This window comes from Brassica oleracea, chromosome C4 (genome assembly GCF_000695525.1).
Source record: "Brassica oleracea var. oleracea cultivar TO1000 chromosome C4, BOL, whole genome shotgun sequence".
NCBI classification, from domain to species: Eukaryota; Viridiplantae; Streptophyta; class Magnoliopsida; order Brassicales; family Brassicaceae; genus Brassica; species Brassica oleracea.
The window spans coordinates 24,439,020-24,450,874 of NC_027751.1; the positions used below are offsets into that span (position 1 = coordinate 24,439,020).

General features: G+C 34.3%; 2 protein-coding genes across 2 annotated transcripts; one reads left to right on the forward strand and one right to left on the reverse strand.

The window, feature by feature from the left end:
* Positions 1 to 3,393: 3,393 nt before the first annotated feature.
* LOC106338459 lies at positions 3,394 to 5,577 on the reverse strand. Its single transcript, XM_013777428.1, has 4 exons — positions 5,535 to 5,577; positions 4,143 to 4,302; positions 4,005 to 4,065; positions 3,394 to 3,926 (listed from the first exon to the last, which is right to left on the reverse strand). The coding sequence occupies exons 1-4, from the start codon at positions 5,575 to 5,577 to the stop codon at positions 3,729 to 3,731; spliced, it is 462 nt and encodes a 153-aa protein (XP_013632882.1). The 3' UTR covers positions 3,394 to 3,728.
* A 1,857-nt stretch (positions 5,578 to 7,434) lies between these two features.
* On the forward strand, positions 7,435 to 8,724 carry LOC106340154 (adenylate isopentenyltransferase 3, chloroplastic-like). Its single transcript, XM_013779015.1, has one exon. The coding sequence runs from the start codon at positions 7,534 to 7,536 to the stop codon at positions 8,536 to 8,538; it is 1,005 nt and encodes a 334-aa protein (XP_013634469.1). The 5' UTR covers positions 7,435 to 7,533; the 3' UTR covers positions 8,539 to 8,724.
* Positions 8,725 to 11,855: the final 3,131 nt, after the last annotated feature.

The following is an 11,855-nucleotide window of genomic DNA, read 5'->3' on the forward strand; positions in this document are numbered from 1 at the left end:
GGTTCGAATCCAGGGGTCTACATATTTTTAATTTCAAATCATGTAAAACGACGTCGTTTTACATCATTTGAAAACGATGTCGTTTCACTTAACGCCAACAATAAACGACGTCAAATATTTCTGTTAAATTTGTTGACGGCGTGCTAAATTGGCAAGTCAGCGAAAACATTGTTAATTAATTCTAAAGTCAATGAAAGTTTGGTGTTTTTTTGGTCAGCCCAAAAGTTTATGTTTCTTTTGGCAATTCGTGCAAAGTTGAGGTTTTTTTTGGCCGAATTCTCTAAAAACAATACCGAAAGAGATAGATTTATAAAAGGTTAGTTAATGCGCAAGGTAGGCGTGACTGCTCGTATTATTTACTTTTTTTTATCATGATAGATTAAATATCTCCATATATATATTTATATAAACGTGGGTGATGAGTTAACATCAATCAATCATTAAGCTTCTTATCCCGAATTATTTTCTTTGATGTATCATGAACATTTAATAAATTAAAGAACTGCAAAAGTTGGTGGCCACCTATGACTTAAGACAAACGAGCTAGCACGCACATATGATGCTACAATCTTTTTTCCCCCTTTTTTCGTATTAACACCGTCACCAAGTTTGTTGTTAGATGTACAAAGTGAAAGAACAAGCTGACTAGAGTGTTGACAGTATGTAGTAAGTGAAATGATTTAGGGCCCGAACGGTGACCGCGGAATTAGTAATAGTAGCGGGACGGAATTTAAGTGCAGTACTGTTCAACTGTGGTTCATGCGGTTTGCGAGACAAGTGCGGTTTTGACAAAATTAGCGGTGCGGAATTGTGTTGATTGGTTAACATGTATAGTTTGCGGAATTGAACAATTAAAAAGAAAATAATGTTAAACAAAAATATCAATATAATTAATATAATTTAAAGTTAAAATGTTCTATTTACTGATGTATTTTTTTTCTTATTTAGAAAATTTTAATACCAAAATTCATCTGAACTAAAAAAAAAATATTACATATAAATTAAAAATAAGTAAAATACAAAAAAAACATTATCGACTATTTTGATTTTCCCACAACATATTTGCAATACTATCTCTTATTTGCAATCCAGTCTCGTATCTGGCATTGTATTTGCGAAGTCTTCATCCGAGTAGTTTGATATTTTGATAAAGTTATGTAATCCTATTGTAGCCATTACCACTTTTTTTGAACGTGTATATTGTATTTTGGAAAATCAGATAGAATCTTTCATTTTTTCTTCCAAACTCCAAATGTTCTCTCAATAATGGAACGTAAAGACGCATGATACCGGTTGAATAATTCTTGTTTATTTCTAGGAGCAGGACCAGAGTTGAACTGAGACATATGATATCTTACAACTCCATTTCGTGATGATCTATATGGAGCTAAAAAACCTTCCTTGTTTGGGTAGCTTGAATCAACAAGATAATATTTATCTCGTGGAGGCAAAGGGAACTCAGAATCATTTTGTTGTGTCATTGCCAGAACAGCAGTATCATGACAAGAGTCTGGTGCTCCATTCCATATATATGTGAATAACATATTCAAATCACATATTGCCATGATGTTCAAAGATGCATTATCATGTCGATTCCAATACATTCTTTGTAACTCAGGCTCCACTTTTACGCAAATATGAGTTCCATCCATAGCTCCAACGAATTCACTGAAAAAGGGATAATATCTTCGATCTGAGTAAAGTTTTTCAGGAATTCGCATTAGCTCTTGTCTTGTTGGAGTTCTAATATAATCACATGCCAATAGTTATGTTGCCGTAAGAACTTCCATAAATTTTCTTTGAACTGTCTCATGATTTCGACTAAATCTCAAACCAACATCTCTTTGAACTTCATTATGCCCACATATCTGTAGAAACATAGCCACACTTTCTTCAATACTTACATTTACTGTTGGTTGTAGACCATAGCTTGTTTGTAGTGTATCACACAATGAGCATAAACACGACAGTGACATTCGTAATAACTGAAGACAAACAGCATATCTTCTTGTAGTCGTCGCCATATATTTCTCCAGCCTAGACCTCTATCGGTTTGTACTGGTGCCCTTTCAAAATAGCGATGATAATAAGTCAAAGTTGGATTGATTATTAACTCTACAAACTGCTCATTTCCAAATTCCACATTTCAATTCTCTCTTTGTAACTTAGGTTGTGTATACCTTTTGCTCGTAATTGACATATACGAAAAACCTGAAATTTTAAACATGAAATAAAATAATCCATCAGTAAATATAAAATAAATTAACCAAACAAAAATGATTATAACGCTAAAAACATATCAATATTTTACAATAAAAACTAGAATTTAGGAATACAACTATCAAAAAACTAATCTTCGTCTTCTAAGTAATTTTGGTGACTTTCGTTTATATTTATAGATGTTCCCCATATGTTGAATAAACCTCCTGGTCTAGGTGTATATATATAATGTTAGAAAAAAATTGCTAAAACGGAACAGAAAAACAACTACATTGTCCTTTTGCCATAAATCTCCTTTTGGTTCGTTTTGGACTCAGATACCCCTAACCAACTTTAAAAATTCATATCAATTATTTTAAGAGTCCGAAATTTTTGGATAATTATAAAAAATGTACATAAAAAAAAATATCATATGAAAAATATTTTGGTTGACTAAATATTAGAAGAACACAATTTCATTTTTTGATATACAGATAGCATAAAACACAATCTAGTGTATGCGAGTATTTGTAGTTTCGATTAACTACATAATATCTACTTAATGGTCACTAGTCTACCATCGCAGATTGAATTAACTGTCGTATTCCTTATGATCTGAACTATGCTAGAATTGACGAACTACGTTTTACTATTATATCTACTAACACGGAAACATAAAATTTGCGTATATATCTATACTCTACGACACTGTGATTGTTTTATCTACGTCAATACTATATTCTACCCCAGCATGATTACGTAATCTACTAGTCTATTTGCAGTCTACGGAAAGCATAATTTGTGCCAAATTCGTATCTCTTCAAAATCTATTTAGAGGATATTTTTCAAATCTTTATTTTCTAAATTTTATGTGTTTCCTAAGAAAGATTTCGAAAAAATCGTCTCTTTGTTCTTAATGTGTTCTTACTGAAAACACACAAAAATATAGAATTTTAATCATATTTATGTTTTTTTGTGGGTTGTTGAAATTTGATCTCCTTAAAAGATGGAGATTTGCTTTTGATAAAGAAAAAAGAAATAGAGTACTAGTTTTGGGTTTGAACCTTATGGCATTTAGGGTTTAGAGTTTAAATACTATGTGATTTAGGGTATACGCTTTGAAACCTTTTTCGTTTAGGGTTTGAAACAAACAAAAATGTATCAATAAAATTCCATGAAGTCATACTGCAAAACCTCATCATTTGTGGCGCTTAAAAAACGGTCTCAGCGTTTGTCTAATCAATAATTCTTGAACACGGGATACAACTAAACATATCACTCTCAAAAAGACAAGGAGATGATTAGTGATATCAATGATGATCATGTATACAATCAAAACACCAATGTTGTTCACTAAAACATCGACTTGAAGCAAAATCTTCTCAGGTTTACCAAAAGAATCACCCACCAAGCACCATGAGATCTACTCTTCTTAATCTTACTAAACCTAAGAAAGAACTCAATAAACGCATTAGTCAAGAAAGCCATGACAACAATCATAGCAATGCCGAGCAAAAGCCCTAGGATCTTCATAGTCGCAGATATGCAATGATACCAGCAAGGATTATAGTTGTGTAGAGATTGAAAACAGCTCCACTAAACCAAGTTCCATTGAATTCATCGTAAGCAACTTCGTCTCCCTGAGATTTGGGCAATAGCGGAGCAACAACATCGGAGGAGGAAGAACAGCTCCTCCTTTGACTCAGAGTAACATCATCCATCATCATCTGTCAATCATTCACATAAAAGTCAATATCTTTGAACGCGTGAAAGAGCTGAGGAACCTTAAAGTAGAGAACTTTGACCTTAAAATTGAGCGACGATAATGTTCGATTCAAGTGATTAGACAAGTAGGGATCAAGAACCCTAAAATTGACACCAACCCATTTGATTTTGATGGAAATTGGTGTAATCCAGATGAAAATAATATCAAAAGTCGAAACCTTTTGGAGAAGTAACGAAATCGTATAAAGGTGGAGACTTTAGAATTCTCCAAGGAAGAAGAAGAAGAAGTTTTTAGGAGAAAAAGAGGATTTGAGATGTGATTGAATGAGATTATAGCCTCACGAGTTTGTGTCTCTCTCTCTTCGCTGAAGATAGTTTCTTCAATTTATGGCGTACGGACAATGTAGTTGTTTTTTTGTTCTATATTTACAAATTTTCCTATATATTAAATAATGCAATGGCCAATGAAGAAATATTTTCACAAGAACATATAAAAAATACAAATTCTGTTTAAAATGACAAAAAGGCCAAGCGTAAATCAGTAAATGTACTCATCTCATATATATATAACTTCTATTACAAAAATAAGAATTCATTCGTTCCTTTGAGAAAAGCTGTAATTTAAGTTTTTGTCACAAAAATAACACTCGAAGAAGAAAATTACCGAAATCACCTCTTTTTATTTTAAAATTTTGAATATTTTCTTTTATTTTTAAAATTTTGAAACCCTATCCCTAAAACTTCATCCCTTAACACTAAATGCTAAGTTTAGATTAGTTTACCCTATGGTAAATAGGAATTTTACCCTTTAATAAAATCTATTTTGGTCATTTGTTTCATTGAGAGCTATTTTTCTGAAGATAAACTAAAAAGGGTTATCATATGGAATTTCTCTAATAATAATTTCAAATTGAATTTATTTTCAAAATTAAATTTAATAAATATTTTAAAAGATGTTTTTAAAAATAAATATTCATTTCTTTTAAAAATAAACATATCTTATCTATTTAGCACATAAATTATAACTTATTTCATATGTGATTTTGTTTTTAATTTAGATTACTTAGGGCCTGACTGGTTCAAACGCAGCGGTTGCGATTGCGGGAGTTTGCGGATGCGAGTGGTTGCGGTTTCAAGCGGTTTTGAGATTTGCACGACTAGTTATGCGGTTAGAAATTGATGCGTTTGCGAAATACTTATGACTGGTTAACTAGCAAATTTAGCAGCGGTTAAATAATAAATTGACAATATTTAAATTTTATATAATTATAAAAATATCGAAAATCATAATATTATAATAAATATAAAAATTATATTTAGAAAGTTATAGTCTTAAATTTTTAAAAATTATAGAAAATATTTTTATTTTAAAATTTTATATTACTAATTAAAATATAATAGATATATTTTAGTATTTTTATAATTCCAATTTAAAATTTTTATTGAATATTTTTATTTTTGTATTTATATTGTTTTTCAAAAAAAAATATCCTCCCGCAACCGCAAACGCTAGCTGGAACCAGTTTTTGAATTTATGAGGTTTAGAGCGGTTTGAAGCGGTTTAGAACGTTTTGAGTGATTGTTGCAAAACGCCAACAACCTCTACTAACCGCAAAAACTGTTTTTGCAGGTGGTAGCGGAGAAACCAGTCATACCTTTAAATGCTTTTGTCATGTAATACAATTAATTTACACTTCCCCTGATAGATGAAACATTTGATCTTTATTAATTTACACGGATTTTAATAACACTAGACTAAAGTTTTATAAACCAATTCGGTTTATTATTTAAACGGCTATACTTAATTGGTTTAATTAATCACTATACACCAAATTCTCTATTACCTAGGTTCAACTTAATTTAATTTCTATATATAAATCAAATTTAGAAATAAAATAAAATTTATGTAAATCAGTATTGTTACATAATAATGTTTTCAATAAATTTTGTTACAAAAATACAAAATTTATAGTAGTAATATTATACGCCAAACAAATATTATTATAAAATTAGATAATATATAACATCAAATTATATTAATTTATTGATGTATTGTATTACATAATCTAAAATATTTTATAAATAAAATCCGCACGGATCAAGATATAGTTTTCTTGTTAAAAGCAGCAGTGGACGCACTAAGAGATGTACGGGGCACGTGGCCCATCTAATTCTTCATTTTCTTTAATCAGTGACAGTGCTCCCTGTCGAATTACAAAATACAATGAAAAATGTTAAGTGCCCCCGTTTAAATCTAGGTCTAGATCCGCCCCTGGTTAAAGGTACTCAGCTAATGTATTTGTAATGAAGTTTATGATAAGTGTAGTGTGAAGATATATGATCAAACCTAGCAATAGTAAATTTATATCTATTTCAAATTAAAATATCAGTTGGGTTTGGTTGAATTTATTAAATCTTAATACATATATATATATATATATATTATTATGTATCTAATAATAATAATAATAATAATGTTATTATGTATTTTTTTGGTATATAGGTATGGAGGAATCAGATACGTACATGGACGTTTAGGAGCATGCACGCATTGCTAAGTTCGCACACAAGCAAACTTAATATCCCATTAGGCAAATAGCTACGACTTGTCGTTGTAAGAATAATCTTTTTAAAGTCCCTTTCTCATACCATTATATTTCTTATCTTATCATGTGAATAATTATAATGTAAAATAATAATATGTATTTGTGTTGGTTTCCCGTCTTAAGATTATACGAAGAGTGATAAAGAGAGGTTGCGGAGATCTTGGCCATTGCAGGTCGACAAACAATTTTGCCTCTCCAATTCATTAATGGACGGTCCAATAGAGAATCTTTAAATTATTCAACAAGAAATAAAAGAATCATTAGCATATCAAAACTATTAAACATAGAATCACATCTGCATGACTTTTTAATGCGTTTTCTGTGTTCTTCATAAAATCAGGGAATATATATGGAGTATCTACATATAAACATTTAGTATGCCGATCAGAGAAAGCATAGTAACTCTTAACTTATTTTATGTGTTTTTAGCTTAGTTAGTTGATGCAAGTGAAGTGTGAATCCCTCCAAGCTAAATTTACTTCATGCAACAAAAGGTATTCAAGCTTATAGAACCTAGTTTTCGTATTAAAACTAAAAAGGAGACTACATAATAGTTCAACTCAAATAATGTGAATATTTCGTCTTCTTTTATATCTAAAATGGAAGTGCTTCTGATCAATATTTTCCAAAAAATCGTATCTTAACTTTACATCAAACGTATAGAAGTTTAAAATTGATTGAGACATTAATATGTATCATCTGCACTGCACGCGTATCAAATGTTCGGCTAGACTAAAAACAAATAGAAGAGAATAAAGTAAAGAGAAAAATAATAGGTTTTGACCAATTAAAAAAGCCAACCCAACTTGTCCTATATTAATATTGTTCGTACACAGTTAATTTTTCACAGGTGTGACCCTTATATATATATAAACCATATATCCCTCATGCAAATTAACCTGAGCATTTCATATAAGTTCATACAAGCCTAAATATATTATTATAAAACACCTGAAGTTCCAAGTTCATATTGCAACGTTTCTTAAAAATATATATCATCATCATGATCATGAGGATATCTATGGCTATGTGCAAACAGCCATTGCCTCCTTCGACGGCGTTAAACTTCCCCCCGGCAAACTTTGGTCCTAATATGCTAACTCTAAGCCCATCCGGTCCAAAGGATAAAGTCGTGGTCATCATGGGTGCTACCGGAACAGGCAAGTCACGTCTCTCCGTTGATCTAGCCACTCGTTTTCCAGCAGAGATCATAAACTCCGACAAGATCCAAGTTCACCAAGGCCTCGACATTGTTACCAACAAGATCACGACCGAAGAGAGTTGCGGGGTACCGCACCATCTCCTAGGTGTCTTGCCGCCTGAAGCTGACTTAACAGCTGTTAACTTCCGTCACATGGCGAATCTCTCTGTTGAAAGCATCCTCAGTCGTGGAAAGCTTCCAATCATCGTTGGAGGTTCCAACTCCTACGTTGAGGCCTTAGTCGACGACGATGACTACAAGTTCAGGTCGAGATATGACTGTTGTTTTCTATGGGTTGACGTGGCACTTCCCGTTTTGCACGGATTTGTGAATGAGAGAGTTGATAAGATGGTGGAAAATGGAATGGTCGAAGAAGTTAGAGATTTTTTTGACTATTCAGATTCTAATTACTCGAGAGGGATCAAGAAAGCAATCGGAGTTCCAGAGTTCGACATGTTTTTCAGGAATGAGCCGTTCTTAAACATGGGAGACAGAGAAGAGTTGTTGAGTAAAGTGGTGGATGAAATAAAGAGAAACACTTTTGGATTAGCTTGTAAACAGAGAAATAAAATAGAACGGTTGAGAAGGATCAAGGAATGGTGTATTCAGAGACTGGATGCGACTCCGGTTTTCACGAGGCGTAAGTCAAAGGTGGATGCTGACGTGGCGTGGGAGAGGCTGGTGGCTGGACCAAGCACCGACGCTGTGTCACGGTTCCTGCTCGACTTTGCCAGTCCTCGACCGTTAGTGGAAGCATTAACCGCGGTGGCTAGGGAACGTGAGATGTCGCGGTGCGTAGTGGTGTAATAATCGGCTATAACCACATAAATATAAGGTTGGATCTTGGAAATGTGGTTAATATATGCCAAGTCATTTTGGTATTGATGGTGTGGCAATGGTCAGCGATATTCAAACTACGATGAGTAGAGAAAATTATTATAAAATAAAGTTATACCCACGGCTATATATCGTACTCCTTCCGTTTCATATTAAGTGTCGTTGTAGAGAAATTTTTTCGTTACAAAATAAGTGTCGTTTTCAATTTTCAATGCAAAATTTATTAATTTTATGCAGTAATTTATTTTTCTATTGGTTGAGATATGGTTAGTTGTATAGGTAATTGTGTTTTTATATAGAAAATATATTAAATTAATTATTTTCTGTGTGTACAAAGTCAAAATGACACTTAATATGAAACTGAGAAGATATAATAAGTAATGGGAGATACTGAAATTTTGGCATAACAATTATTCAGTATTATCTTCTATTTTTTTTTGGTGCAAGTGAGACTGTAAGTGGAATGCTATCATTGGAAATGAGACTTGCTCGCCTTGTTAACTATTTGATTTTAATAACACAAGGACTAATCTGAGTGGGGCTTAAAGTTGGAAAATCTTATATTCTTTACATAGTGGATACTTTATACAACATTTATGTGATTTCGTTAAATGTAAAATGTTTAAAGCAGACACACGTACACACATATGTAGCAATAGTGCATAATAGTATTATCAACGAGCTGATTAATAACGAACTAATTTTCAGTTGCGATACACAATCGCATTATGAAATACGAGATTTACAGCCAAAAGAATTGATTAGAAGGGGGACAAATATTTCATATATATTAATATATATTCAAGTTAAGAAAATGAAACTGAGCTATAAACGTTAACCCTTTTTAGCTATAGTTCACCACTAGGCAGGAGAGAGAAGAAAAGTAGATCTATCTTCGGGTCCGGTGATCGGCCGGCGCGTGAGCGTGCGTGCCGTCACCGGAGCCCCTAAAGCTACCGTTAATAGTGCTCGATCTTCGCTTTGTCGACGTCCCCTTCCTCCTCCGCCTTGCTTGAGCTCTGGAAGAAGATCGTCCATGGCGGTTCTGTTTCTGGGGTAGAGGCGCGGTCGTGGTGAGGAAGGCGCGGTGAAGCGCGTTCTGCGGCTTTTTGGTTTTGTCTCCGGGAGGCGGAGGCTACGTCAGCTCCGTCGACGCCGGTTCAAGTCCCCGCGAGGTGGAGGCTACGCTTAGCTCCGCCGTCGTCGGTCAAGATTACGGGGGGTGAAGGTACTCCATGCCTTGCCTCGCCGTCGGTTAGTTCCCTTGTTTAATTTTTTAGGGTTTCGTCGGTTTCTTTCCTTTTAATGTTGTCGAGGTTGGTGGGTTTGGTTTGGTGGTGACGACGTCGGAGGACGATCGAAGCTGGACCAAGGTTAACGGTGACGGTTCCCGCAAAGTTTTCCTCTCGGTGATTGCGACGAATGGTGACGGATGAGATCTCGATTCGTCGAGTGATGCTCTCCGAAATTGGGCTCACTTCTGTCGAAGACGTTTGGCGGTAGTGATGGTGTGGAGTCAGTGTGATCCGAGGGATCCGGGTGAACACCGACGGTTGGCTCCCGGTGTTGATGCGAAGCGAGGGCGACGTCGATGCCGCAGCGTGTGTCCGCGCGGCGGCGAAGCCTCGTGGGTTAGGGCTTCTAGTTTGTGGGGTTTAGGCCCGGAAGGTTGTGTCTCTTTGGCCCAGGGTTTATGGGCTTTTGTATGATTGGGCTTCGGCTCTGGGCTTCGGCTCTGGGCTTGGCCCATCTATCAATAAAATCAATTTGGAAAAAAAAAAAAAACGTTAACCACTCAAAACAAATAATAATAATATGACATGTCGAAGAGTAGCTCAGAAAATCGTCTTGGCTGTTGTTAAAAAGTTTCGACTCTGAAAATAAGAAGAAAAAAGACAAAAGTAAAAAAACAACAACAAAGAAGTCTGATACTAGTAGTAGATTCTTGGGAAAACGTCTTATTCGGACCTGCAGTATGAGTCTTGGGAAAATACATGCCTAAACAATTCAAGCTGTCTAAAACATATCCGAACTAAACGAAAATCTAAATTACATACCCAGATTATTAAAGTTCGGCTTAAACATACCTCGACTCAAACGCTGTTAAATAATTATTAACGGTGATTAGTCAGATGCTTAGTTGGCGGATGAGTCAGCATGATCAATTAATGGGCCGATAATATTATGCATATTACAGAGTGTATAATAATTTTTTTCAGGCCAAAATTTTTAGAAGTGGACTTTAATGAAACTACGTCTTTTTGTGTCTCTCTAAAAACAATTTTCACGACAAAATCCCTAGAAATAAATCGCAGACAAGAAGCTTTTTTATCTTCATCACTTTATCTGCTCCAAAATCACAAACAAAATCAGAGTTAGGAAACAAAGAGCTGGATAATTCATCAGCCTTCTAAAAATGAGGTAAGTCGTGTAATGGTAATTTGAATAAAATTTTTAATTAAGGTTTTGAAGGGACTGATTATATATTTCGTGAATTTTCAGTGAGAAAGAAGATACGGTATTTCAAATATATTACCGTGGGAAGTTTGTGACTGAAAAAGATGGAGATGTAACATACAGTGGAGGGGAAAGGCATATGCTTCAGACACAAGCTGAATTTCTGTTTAGAGGATTGATGGAGGATTTCCCAATGCCTTTGTATGGTCAAAGAATCTGGTACAAACTACCTTGTGAGAAGATGAAGGATCTGAAAATATTGGGTAATGCTAGTGACACCTTTCGACTGATGTGAGAAGCGGCTCGTTGTACAAATTTTGTTGAAATTTATATGGAGCATAAGCATGATAATATTATGCATATTACAGAGTTTATAATAATTTTTTTCAAGCCAAAATTTTTAAAAGTGGGCTTTAATTAAACTACGTCGTTTTGGTTTAGTCTTCCTACTCATCTTCCCCGACAACTTCGAACGTCCATTGCTGATTAGGGGGGGATTTGAGGATTGAGCAAGAAAATGTCGTTTTCTGGTAAGTGCTTGAAACGAATCATTGATGATGTTTATGTGGCTTTGTTAGTGATAAATCGTCAATCATGAGATAGGCGGAGGCAACAGGAGACGTCGTGGCGGGGGGAGAGAAAGAGGATTTCCAAAACTGTGTCGATGTGGAGAAGAAGCTGTGATTAAAACATCTGGAACAGTTAAAAATCCAGGGAGACTCTTCCATTGTTGTCCACATGGATCTGAAACGGTAAATAATCTTATCTGATTTTTTTTTTTTTAATTTATATTGAGTTATAGCTGTATTTGTGAAGGACAAATTTCATCT

Bases quoted from the DNA above. Each gene is read 5' to 3' on its own strand.
- LOC106338459 (XM_013777428.1), bottom strand. From the start codon at position 5,577: ATGACTGGTTTCTCCGCTACCACCTGCAAAAACAGTTTTTGCG. The intron at 4,303-5,534 runs GTTAGTAGAGGT...CATAAATTGAAG, and splicing joins CTGCAAAAACAGTTTTTGCG to AAACTATCTTCAGCGAAGAG. The intron at 3,927-4,004 runs GTCAAAGTTCTC...AATGATTGACAG, and splicing joins TATCGTCGCTCAATTTTAAG to ATGATGATGGATGATGTTAC.
- LOC106340154 (XM_013779015.1), top strand. From the start codon at position 7,534: ATGATCATGAGGATATCTATGGCTATGTGCAAACAGCCATTGCCTCCT.